This window comes from Rana temporaria, chromosome 6 (assembly GCF_905171775.1).
Source record: "Rana temporaria chromosome 6, aRanTem1.1, whole genome shotgun sequence".
NCBI classification, from domain to species: domain Eukaryota; kingdom Metazoa; phylum Chordata; class Amphibia; order Anura; family Ranidae; genus Rana; species Rana temporaria.
Window position 1 is genome coordinate 128,062,298 of NC_053494.1, and position 12,565 is coordinate 128,074,862.

The window sequence follows — 12,565 nt, forward strand, 5'->3', positions numbered from 1 at the left end:
GTCTGCATGTAACACACGGGATCACAGCGCCTATGCATGGACCTCTGTTACCTGCTGGTCTCTTTCCTTGGCTGCTCCAACTCTGATATGATCAGACACTGTCTTACTTACTGACAGATCCAATTGTCTGTCGGTAGTTGTTGAGGTGGTTACCCCCTCTCTACTGTTTGGCCAATTGGCAATCTGCTATTTGGAGTCCATTTCAGTCCAAGGTCTGCCAGTGGGATCCCGGTTCATACACACTGTTTACCAACAGTTTGTGCTATATTTTTACCTCCGTACCTTTAGACACAACGAGTACCTACCACATGCCCGGGAGGCTGGTTAGGTCCAAAACGTTGTACATTCCTTGCCACACAATCAGTGGTTGGATCGACTCTTTGAGATTCGATTGACCCACCTTTATGCTCCTGATGAAGCGTCCTGTACGGGAAACATGTCGAGAGTAAAAGCAAGATCTACTATTATGCATATTGGATTCAGCTTCAAACACTAAGGCCTCGTACACACCACCCAACAAGTCAGATGAAAACGGTCCGCGGACCGTTTTCATCGGACATGTCCGCTGGGATGTTACACACCATCAGACCAAAATCCCCGCGGACAGAGAACGCGGTGACGTATACGACACCAACGTTCTCTGACGCGGGATTTCGGGCCGCTGGTTATACGTCATAACCAGCGGACATGTCCGATGAGTCATACTGACCATCGAACAGCTTTCCATCGGACAAGTTTCTTAGCATGCTAAGAAACTTTTGTCTGCTGGAAACCTGTCCGGTCGGGCGGAAAAATGTCCGCTAGGCCCTACACACGGTCGGACATGTCCGCGGAAACTGGTCCGTGGACCAGTTTTAGCAGACATGTTCGGTCGTGTGTACGAGGCCTCAGAGTTCTTCACCTTTTTGACGTTGTGTGCTTTTATGCCATGAATGTACCTGTATAAGTATAAATCTATCTCTCATTTTGTGTTAGATGTACCGATACCATATGCTGATACTGTTTCATGAAATTATGTACACAAGTTTCTATTTATGCATTTTTTACAAAATAAATATTTATAGATCTTTTACATTAATTACCTGTACCGCCAAAAGTCCAATTTATTAGTCCATTAATTTCCATTGTCACTGTCTCGGAACGTTGGTACACTAAAATTAGTGCATTCACAGTGATTAGTCGCCCTGTGATTTTATGCTAGTCTGGCAAGACCTATTTAAATATTTAGGGAGATTGTACAAGCCTGTGTAGTATCTTTCAAATTGGGACGCTATATCTAGTGAAGTGACATGAGATTTTCCCTGGGAGTGTGTATGTTTGTGTTTACTCTTTTTGTTTGAATAGCTCTAGCTAGGAATCTCCCGCATTTGTTGCCAAATCTCGTAAAAGAGTTTTTGGTGAAGTATGAATTTGCACCGAGTTTTACGATCTAGTTCATCACACCAGAGTTCCCTAGTCTGTGTGAGGTCATGGTAGGCCTGTTCTGCTTAAAGCGGTGGTTCACCCTTAGAGGGCACTTTTTCCCCTTAGATTCCTGCTCGTTTTTACTAGGGGAATCGGCTATTTGTTTTAAAATATGAGCATTACTTACCCGTTTACGAGATGCATCCTCTCCGTCGCTTCCGGGTATGGGCTGCGGGAATGGGCGTTCCTTCTTGATTGACAGTCTTCCGAGAGGCTTCCGACGGTCGCATCCATCACGTCTCGATTTTCCGAAAGAAGCCGAACGTCGGTGCGCAGGCGCAGTATAGAGCCGCACCGACGTTCGGCTTCTTTCGGCTACGAGTGACGCGATGGATGCGACCGTCGGAAGCCTCTCGGAAGACTGTCAATCAAGAAGGAACGCCCGCTCCCGAAGACCCATACCCGGAAGCGACGGAAGAAGATGCATCTCGAAAACGGGTAAGTACTGCTCATATTTTAATACAAATAGTTGATTCCCCTAGACCGAACGAGCAGGAATCTAAGGGGAAAAGGGGAAAAAATTTATAAATGGGTGAACTCCTCTTTAAGATTGCTTATGGACACGTTCCAGAATTAGAATTTTGTTAAGTAGGTCTGTGACTGTGGCTTGTTGGGCTTTTTTCCTAGCTGCTTTTAGCGCAAGGAATTTTCCCCGTATGACACACTTGTGGGCCTCCCACTGAGTCAAGGGAACTGTTTCAGGTACGTCATTCTTGTATGCTGTTTCAGATATTATCAATGTCATTTTCTGAGGTCAGTAAAGAGGAATCCAAGTGCCAAATTTTTATGAAAGTGAGATTGACTGGAAAAGTTAAGGTCATGGTAATTGGGTGGTGGTTTAAGAGAGTCATTGGTTCAATGGTTGCTGAGGGTAGGAAGGGTAGGTCTTTCTGTGAAAGGAAAAGATTGTCTATTCTGGAGTATTTGCGGTGCGGGGCAAAAAAGAAAGTCAAATCTTTATTATTGTGGTGTAGGATACGCCACGTGTCGTGTAAAAGTAAATCCTGTATTTTTATTTTTATTTGGAGAATGGCCCTGTATGGTAAAGACGCTGTGCCAGATGAAGTGTCTATAGTGCAACATTAAAGTCCCCCCTTAAATGGTAACTCCTGAGTGGAACCCTGTGAGGAGTTGAGAAATTGTCCCAAAAAAACTGACTTGAGCAGAGTTGGGGCTATAAATATGAAAGTTATTGGTCGCCCCTGGATCTGACCTTTCAGGAAGATGCATCTACCCTCTGAGTCTATCATCGAGTCAGAGAGTTGACAAGAAAGGTTTTTCTAGATTAGGGAGGAGACGCCTTTTGTTTTCGCCTAGGGGTTTGTGGCGTGATAACACGTGTGAAATGCCTGGTTCATAAGTTTAGGGATTTTATCTGTTCGAAAGTGGGTCTATTGCAGAAAAACGATGCTGGCTTTCAGCCTATGCATTAAAACGGGGATCTGATTGCGCTTTTTTGGGATGTTGAGACTCTTTATGTTTAGTGAGACCACTTTAAGCATGGAAGATACGATGGTGGAGCGTATGTGCGACATAATATCTAGGGATTCGGGCGCTGATTATTAAAAAAAGTGTCAGGAGTGATTCAATAATCCATCATTAATGGGAGAGTTTGGAGGAAGGAGGGATTTTGGGGAGTTATTCTGGTACTTGTGGCGAAAAAGTAGCTGATACTGAGGAGGTGGCAGGCAACAAAAAGAAAAAAAGGGGTGGTGGAAGGGGGGTAAGAAGAGAAGGGTAGTAGGGAGACGGGAAAGAAAGTGTGGAAGGGGAGTAGGGAAGAAGAAATCCGGAAGTAGGAAAGGAACCAGTGACCTTTCCTAAAAGTATGTATTTCATCCGGTATAGGTCACAGGGAATACAATGGAACCTCGGATTGCGAGTAACGTGGTTAACGAGTGTTTCGAAATATGAGCAATTATTTTTTATAAATCCTGACTCAGTTTGCAAGTGTTGTCTCGCAATACAAGCAGTATTCAAGCCTCTGCGGTGTACAGTACCACATTGGTCAGAGGTGCGGGGGCGCTGTAGCCGTTCGGAAATACTCTGAAACACTCGGACATACTCAGTTGCTGAGTGTTTCCGAATGCAGCCAAACGGTCTCCGAGTATTTGAGTCTCTCTGGCGCCCTCCACCTCTGGCCACATGCGGTATTGCAAGCCATATAAGTCAATGTGGAACTAATTATTTTCGTTTCCATTGACTTCTATGGGGAAACTCACTTTGATATGTGAGTGCTTTGGATTACAAGCATTCTCCTGGAACGGATTATGCTCTCTGGGTATTGAGCATTTCAGATAAAAAGAAAAAAGGTAGCCGTCAAATTTAGGCATGGGATTGTGGGACTATGGTTTAACAGTTGGGGGACCCAGAAGATCAACTGTGTCTGAGATATTCCAGCAGAAAAAAGATGTAAGATATATTTATGAAACGGTTAAAAATGTAGAATAACAATTAAACCAAATATAGAAAAACATCCTTAAAACAAAATATTGATCGCATGGGTGTGGGATGGTCCCCTCCCCTATTAAAGGAGAAGTGAGCCCCAGGCCCAAGTAGAAGTCTTAAGTGAACTGGGTATTTAGTAATGTAAATAGATATACCGATATATTACAGTTAGAGGAGTCTTCAAGGGAATGCCTCCCGTGTGTGAGCTCGAGATAACCCACCCCAAGGGTTGAGTCTCTGAAATAAGGGGTTGAGGCACCATTATTCAGCAAGCTTTGTGTGCGCTGTATTAAACAAGGCAGGGGCGCATTAGATCAGGTGTGGGTTGGACCCAGGTCGAGCAGTCACATGAGCAGGACATCTCAATCAGAGCAGTTGAGTGTACCACACCAATTTAAATTTCAATATTCAGATTTATAGTGAAGGTTCTGACTAAACCAGAGACATTGTGATTACAACAGAACATTCGGCATCAAGGTCCACCATCAGATATAAAGGAAGGGGTGTGATCCCACATGGAGAGGGTGACTAGAAAAATGTAAGGTGTCTTGGAGGAGCTATAGTTGTGACATACTTTGTATCTCTGATCAGTTGTCTGGCATCATAGCAGTTGTGGGAGGGGGGAAAGTATACAAGGGAGAAGCATGTCCACCTGTATAGGGGGTGTGTAGTTTTGTATAAGCTAATGATGTTAGCTCTGATCTCCGTGTGGAATCGCCCCTTGAGAGGATGGCCATATGCATGCACCTTGGTATCCTGATCATTATGGTCCTGTCAAAAGAAAATAGTATTGTCGCATAAAATCCAAGTGTGAGGAACACCTAAGGGGGTGACTGGGAGAGTTGGGGAATACGAGAGTAGGGTAGGGACTTTTTTTCTATGTTTTACATAGACTATAGCTACAAAAGGGGACCAGCCTGAAGTGATCTAGCAGGACTTAATTTTCTGACTAAAGTTCCACTTAAAATTTTTCTCAGTACCTTTATAGTTCAGACAGCAGGCTCTGTGAATTGTGTGACACAGCGATGCATGTTCCCAGGGTATAATGGATTAGTGTCACAGCATTCAGGGAAATAAATGTGTGGGATTAAAAAAAAAAAAATGTCAAGCTTCAGGATAGTTCAGATTAAGAGGAGTGGACTGAAAATCATTAAAATTCATTGTGGAAATGGCGATCTGATTTATAATTTTGACCACAGATACATTTTAATCCTAGATTGTTGGTGGGTAGCAATCAAATGTTATAGTTACCATGTCTCTTTTACTGTATTATATCACCTAACTGTAAATTCAAGTCTTGATATATAATATATATTGCTTTTTGTTTGTTTTTGATTGTTACAGGTTGTCAAAGACCCATAGGTCTTTCCAATGGGAAAGCAAAAGTATGCAGTTATAGCGGCTGGTATTACTGTAGTACCTGCCATGTGGACGATGGCTTCATTATACCTGCCCGTCTTGTTCACAATTGGGACACTTCCAAGCACAAGGTATGGTAAATTGACATTTGCAGTTTGAACAATGCATTTATTTTTTTTGGACGTGTGTATGCTTTTATGGGGCTCTGCTACTGTATAAAAACTGGGTCCTGTAAGCTCACTGCCCAAGTGTGAACGCCGGCTTTCACACTTGGGCTGCAAAAGAGGCAGTTTACAGGCGCTTTTCAGGCACAAAAGTGCATCTAAAACGCCTTAATGTGAAAGTAGCCTGAATGAGAAAATTACAAGTTCCATCTGCCACTGCAGCAGATGGACTCATAATTTGTATGGGCTGTAAGCATGCAGATCAGCACGCTCTTAAGCCTCGTACACACAGTCGGACTTCAAACAAACTTTTTAGTGGATTTTTGTCCGAAGGGAGTTGGCCAGACACACCCATAGCATACACACTGCAGGACTTTTCTGCAAACTTTCCCAACATCACGTGTTTTTTCTGCTCTTTACCACCACCCTTTGGTCAACTTCTGCTATTGTTGGTTGATTTTAACATTGGTTCTGGGCATGTGTGTTTGTACTTTGGACAAAAGTCTGATGGATTTCTGTACACACGGTCAGACTTTGCACCATCAGACTTTTGTTGCCTAAAAGTTTGTCCGTTTGCAGAGCGAACTTTTGTCCGATGAAAACCTAAAAAGTTTGTGCGATGGAGCGTACACACGGTCGGATTTTTTGGAAAACTTGCTCATTTTGAGCTTTGTTGGCAAAAAGTCCGACCGTGTGTACGAGGCTTAAGTCCATTTAAACTCCCTCAAGCCTAAAACCTGACAATGCATACAAAGGTATGGGCTAAAGACTTGAGAATAAAGTGTGCAGGCGCTTAAATTTATTATATTATTTAAATTACCATATTTATCGGCGTATAACGCACACTTTTTCCCCTTAAAATCAGGGGGAAATCGTGTTATCTGCTGATCCCTGCTAGAAGAAGAGCGAGCACCGCGAGCCGCAATCTCCTGTTTACCTGGCGCTCCATCATGCACAGCCACGCCTCCTGGTTCCGCATTGGGCCACTGTTCTGTCTATCATATGAGCAGGGCCAGGAGGCGTGGCTGTGAGTGATGGAGCGCCGGGTACACAGGAGATCGCGGCTCTGTAATTCAGCGGCGCTCGCTCCTCCTCTTCCCTCGGAGACAGCAGGGATAATCAGTGTTTCCAAGATATGACCACCATTGCTATAATTTTACTATTCCATGGATAGAGCAGACACCAGCTATTTAAAAATCCAAGCATAATCTTCAATTTCTCTGTCCTGCTCCCATTGTATTGAAGGCTCTTTTCAGCTTTGGTGATATGGTGAAAGAGAGCCAGGGAAGAGATTTTTAAAGTTTCTCCACTTCTAGAAGATAGAAACAATTCAGGGTGTTTGCAAAGGCTGATATACAGAAATGCACTGCACACTCATCTGATCCATTGTTGCCCTCGCCCTTCCTATAATTAGCATAGGATAATATGGGGGGGAAAAAAATCCTTAAACTTCCCTCCTAAAATTGGGGTGTGTGTTATACACCGATAAATACGGTATACAGGATTTATATAGCACCAACAGTTTGCACAGCTCTTTATAACGTTGGGGCAAACAGTACAGTTACGATACAATTCAATACAGGTGACATCAGAGGGCCCGGCTCATTAGAGCTTACAATCTAGAAGGGAGGCTCAAGTGATACAAAAGGTAAATTGCACCCTGCTGATTGCGGGTGCAATACTTTGCAGGCTCCTGTTTGAAAATCATAATACATTTAATACATTCACATTTTCTAACTTGCAAAAATATGTGCATTTACATTTTTTTTTTGTAAAAGGTGAACTTAGCCTTTAATCACCACTTAGCCTTTAAGCCTTTTGGAAAGTAGATAATATTTAGTAAGGAGAGTGTTTAAGTTTTTTCAAGTTCTAATTCTTTCTCACATTTTTTTTTGAAAAATTAAGAAATTAAATAAAATGTGGTTGTTTGTTTTTTTCACAAAGTTGTAATTTTAACAAGTTATTTTTTCACACACAGCATAGGCATACTTTGAATTACACCCCAAGAATCCAATGAGCATCTTTGGGCTTTCAAGGAGCATATATTATGCATGTCATTTTCTGACTACCCATCACATTTTTGGGGGCTCTGGAGCACCGGGAAAGTAGAAACACTCACCAAATTACCGGTATCCCATATTAGAAAGCAAACCATTTAATGTATTTTTTAAAGGCATAGTGTCTTTTGAAAATGTTATTTTTTGCCACAGTTTTTTGGAAAATGCAGGAAAGAAAATTGAAATGTTTTTTTTTTTACTCAAAATTGTCAGTCAATAAAATATTTGCAACACACATCATAGGCATACTTAGGCTTCATGTATACTAGAGGCACCTAAACTTGAGCCTGTGTGTCAATGTACACATAGGATTTTAGAGTTTAGGAGCTGCTGTGGTTAGGTGAGCTTCAACCTCCCTTACACTTTGAAACACATTTTGCTACTTCTCCTGAGTGTGGTCATTTTTCACAGCCCTGCCAAATAGAGGGGCCAAAAAATCCAAGCAAGCACCTCCAGGCATTCTAGGGGCATACATTATGCATCTAATTTCCTGACTATCTATGATATTTTTGGAGGCCGTGAAGCACCAGGACAGTGGAAACACTTACACAATGACAACATTTTGGAGAGTAAACGTCTCAAGGTATTAAGAGACATGGTGAGTCTTTTAAAGACTTCATTTTTTTGCCACATGTTTTTGGAAAAAGTGGAAGGAAAATAAAAATGTATTTTTTTTATACACAGTTGCCAATTTAATAAGCTATTTCTCACATACAGCATAGGCTTACTTAGAATTACACCCCAAAAGCATTCAGCTACTCTTCCTATTTAATGATACCACATATGTACTTTTTCACTGCCTGGGCTAATTATATTCCAGACATTGTATCTTGTTTGCTGCTATCTGTAACAGTCTTCAAAGGTTTTATTTAGGAATACTTTTTGTCATTCTGTAATTGGGCAGAGCTATCATATGGTACAGGGCCTCTGTGATTGCTGTGACCAATCACTGGAATCGCACAACACTAAGGCATCATCTTACTAACCACTGTGGCTGTGATTGGTCACATCGATCACATAGTGCCAGGGCCGCTCACTGCTTCCCGGTACTGTGATTGGTTATTGGCTGTGTCTGGTGGAGATAGTGGTAAAGGATCACCCCACTGCACGCCCCAGGGGCATGGGCACAACCTCCCAGAACAACAGAGCACCTGCCCTGTGATTTATGTAGATTGGCCGTGCGAGAATCAGTTAATGACCCTACAGACAAAAAGTTTGAGTTCCTCTTTAAGTCATTCTTTTCCCTACAAGTGCAGTCATGCAACCCAAAGTGTTGCGCTTCTGAGTGGATGGGTTGGGAAATTCTCTTTGACAAGAGGGGATATTATCGAAATACCAGTATACAAATTTTTAAATGGTGACTCTAGCATTGGGAAGAAACAGTTCAATATTAGAAGAAACCAAGCAGCCATACAATGAGGTTGAACCTAGAAGCAGTAGAGTCTTAAACTGCGTATGAGTTTTTTTACGGTTCGAGTAGTGAGGGTGTGGAATTCCTTTCCACAATTATTGGTATTAATGGGGAATTAAATAACTAAATTAAAAAATGTTGATGTATTTCTTAGTGAACACAATATAAAGGGATGTCGAAAATGGTAGTGACATGAACACACACAGGTAAAACTGGATGGACCAGTGTCTTTATTCAACCTTACCAACTATGTAACTACAGTATGTAACTCTTATTTGGTTCACATGAGGCTAAAATTCTGGTCTGTAGAGCTCCCTTGCCAGAAGCATTCTTGAATATATTCCTTTCGAGGATGAATGCCTCTTTCACAGTTCCTTGGATACGTGTATCCAAAAGATTACAGCAGCCTGGAACAAAGCTATTTTCGTCATGGACCATGATGATGAATGCAAATGTTCCTCCTGTATTTTTTGATAACATACTGAATTCATCTTGTCAACAATTTTGACCAAATTTCCTGTGCCTTTGTAGCTCACACATCCCCAAAACATCAGTGATCCACCTCTGTACCTTTCATCATAGGCCTTGTTGCCTCTTCTCCAAATGCAGCGTTTATGGTTGTGCCCAAAAAGCAAAATTTTGGTCTTGTCACTCCAAATGACTTTGTGCCAGAAGATTTTAAGCTTGTCTCTGTGCTGTTTGTCATATTGTAAGTGGGATACTTTGTGGCATTTGCGTAGTAATGGCTTTCTTCTGGCGACTCGACCATGCAGCCTATCTTTCTTTAAGTGTCTCCTTATTGTGTCTCAAACAGCCACACCACATGTTTTCAGAGAATCCTGTATTTCACCTGGGTTTTTCCTAGCAGTTGTGGCTGACATTTTAGTTGGTCTACCTGACCGTGGGTTGGTTTCAACAGAAACCCTCATTGGCATTTTCAATTCCTTGGATATCTTTTTGTATATGTTTTATACAGTTCAACCACCTTTTCTCGCAGATCCTTCAACAATTCTTTTGCTTTCCCCATGACTCAGAATCCAGAAGCATCAGTGCAGCACTGGATGAAAGATGCAAGGGTCTGTCAGAAGTCCAGAAATTTGACCTTTTAGGCCCCTTCCACAGTTTTTTATAGGCAGACCTGAGCAGACGCTCCGTGCAGGTCTATGGAGCCATGGATGTCAGCGGTGACATGCCCGCTGACATCTGACCTGCTCCGATCCACTAAAGTGTGACGGATGCAAACCCTATTTTCCACCCGTCTGGTGGATCGGATAGGATGAAAACGGACTCTACGGTCCGTCTTCATCCGGTCCCCCATAGGGGAGAGCGATGCTGTCATCTGCCTGAGAAAAGCAGAGCCCATACACGGACACGTCCGTGTGAAAGGGCCCTTAGACACATACACTAATTATAAGCAAACAGATCACAGGTGAGGATGGTTACCTTTTAATAGCCATTCAAACGCCTTTGTGGGTTATTTACTAAAGGCAAATCCACTTTTTACTACAAGTGCGAACTACGCTTGCAAACTGCACTTGAAATTTAACTGAAAGTGCACTTGGAAGTGAAGTCGCCATAAATCTGAGGGGTAGCTCTGAAATGAGGGGAAGCTCTGCTGATTTTATTATCCAATCATGTGCAAGCTAAAATGCTGTTTTTTTTTTATTTTCCTTGCATGTCCCCCTTGGATCTACAGCGACTGCACTTCCAAGTGAACTTTCAGTGCAATTTCAAGTGCACTTTGCACTTGTAGGGCCAGATTCAGGTACAATAGCGCCCGTGTAACGTAAGCCGTTTACATTACACCGCCGCAAGTTTTCAGTTTTAGTGCCGGATCCACAAAGCACTTACCTGGAAACTTGTGGCGGTGTATCGTAAATACGTCCGGCGCAAGGCGGTCCAAATCGAATGGGCAGGTAACATTTAAATTAGGCGTGCTCCTGCGACGGACCTACTGCGCATGCTCCGTTTCGTAACACTAACCATGAGTGAAAGAAAAGTTGTTGTGTTATCATTCATATTCTCTGAAAAATGGATAAGAAATCATAAATTTGGCCAGGGTAAAAATGTGTGTGTGTGTGTGTGTGTGTGTGTGTGTGTGTGTGTGTGTGTGTATATGTATGTATGTATGTATGTATGTATATGTATGTATATGATATATATATATATACACAGTTGCAATAAAAAGTATGTTGAACCCTTTTGGAATGATATGTATTTCTGCACAAATTGGTCACAAAATGTGATCTGGTCTGATCTTCATCGAAGTCCTTCATCTAAACTATGTATATGTATGTGTATCTATATATATACTGTAGGTGACCGCGATATTGTGTTAATCTCGCTCCCTTTCTCAGCGAGATTGACCACCTACTAGCCCTGTTGCAGGAGCCAGCTTGCTGCGATGGGAAAAAGCCGTCATAGAAGCGACAGGGATCCGACTTGGATTCCCTGCCAATTCTAGCCGCAGCGTTTGGTATAAATCATGAGGGGGAACTCCACGCCAAATTTTAAATAAAAAACGACATGGGTTCCCCCCCAGGGGCATGCCCTTAGGTCTGGTATGGATTGTAAGGAGAACCCCTATGACGAAAAACGGCGTGGGGGTTTCCCCACAATCCATGCCAGACCCGTATCCAAGCACACCGTGGGTCCCGGAGCATGCTGGGACTGTGACATCATAAGAGGCCTATATAAATCGCCGCGCCTCGCACACCCGGCATTACAGCGGGAGGAAGCGTTGAGTCAACATAATAAGAAGGCAGAAGGCCGCAAAGAAGCTGGCCCGCCGCTAGTAAGAGAGCTTTAAAGAAGATAGCGGCGGCCACCCCCGAAGAAGGCACAGAGAGCGAGAGAGAAGAACCGGGGAGCGCCGAGACGAGAGCGGAGAAGACGGAAGAAGATCCCCCGGGGGGGACGAGAAGACCACCGGAGCTGACTAATTATTTTAAAACCCTGTGTTGTGTGTTTATTTTATTGACACTTTTCCTCCAGGTGAATGGGTATGGGTCCCCACTCCTTTCCTGACCGGCCGGGCGGCGTGCTTTGATACGGTTCTGGTAAGGATTGTGGGGGAACCCCCACGCCGTTTTTTCGGTGTAGGGGTTCTCCTTACAATCCATACCAGACCTAAGGGCCTGGTATGCCCCTGGGGGGGAACCCATGCCGGTTTTATATTTAAAATTTGGCTTGGAGTTCCCCCTCATGATTCATACCAAACGCTGCTGCTAGAATTGGCGGGAATCCAAGTCGGATCCCCGTCGCTTCTATGACGCGCTCGCTGGAATGTGCTTTTCCTATTCCAGCGAGTGCAAGATGTCGGCACCATGTAGCCGAGAATCAGCGCGATGCCGTTGTGCTGGAAACACATTCTCGGGGACAGGTACTGTGTGTGTGTGTGTGTATATATATATATATATATATATATATATATATATATATATATATATATATATATATATATATATATATATATATATATATATATATATATATATATAGGGAGAGAAGAGAGTGTTGTGCAGTATAGAACATGCAACTCATTGTACAGGGAGGAGTGTGGTGTACACTATAATGTACAGAATGAAGTGTTGTGGGCTATACATTATATTGTACAGCACAGTGTACAGAGTGGATACAATATATAAAGATTAGTGTAGAAT

At 42.8% G+C, this 12,565-nt stretch overlaps 1 protein-coding gene across 1 annotated transcript in view; it reads left to right on the forward strand.

The window, feature by feature from the left end:
- The window catches only part of PLEKHM3 (pleckstrin homology domain containing M3), a 223,887-nt gene that overhangs the window by 112,792 nt on the left and 98,530 nt on the right, over positions 1-12,565 (forward strand). Inside the window, exon 4 of the mRNA XM_040357361.1 lies at positions 5,257-5,402. Coding sequence (XP_040213295.1) covers positions 5,257-5,402 — 146 coding nt within the window. The remainder of the gene's footprint in view (positions 1-5,256; positions 5,403-12,565) is intronic.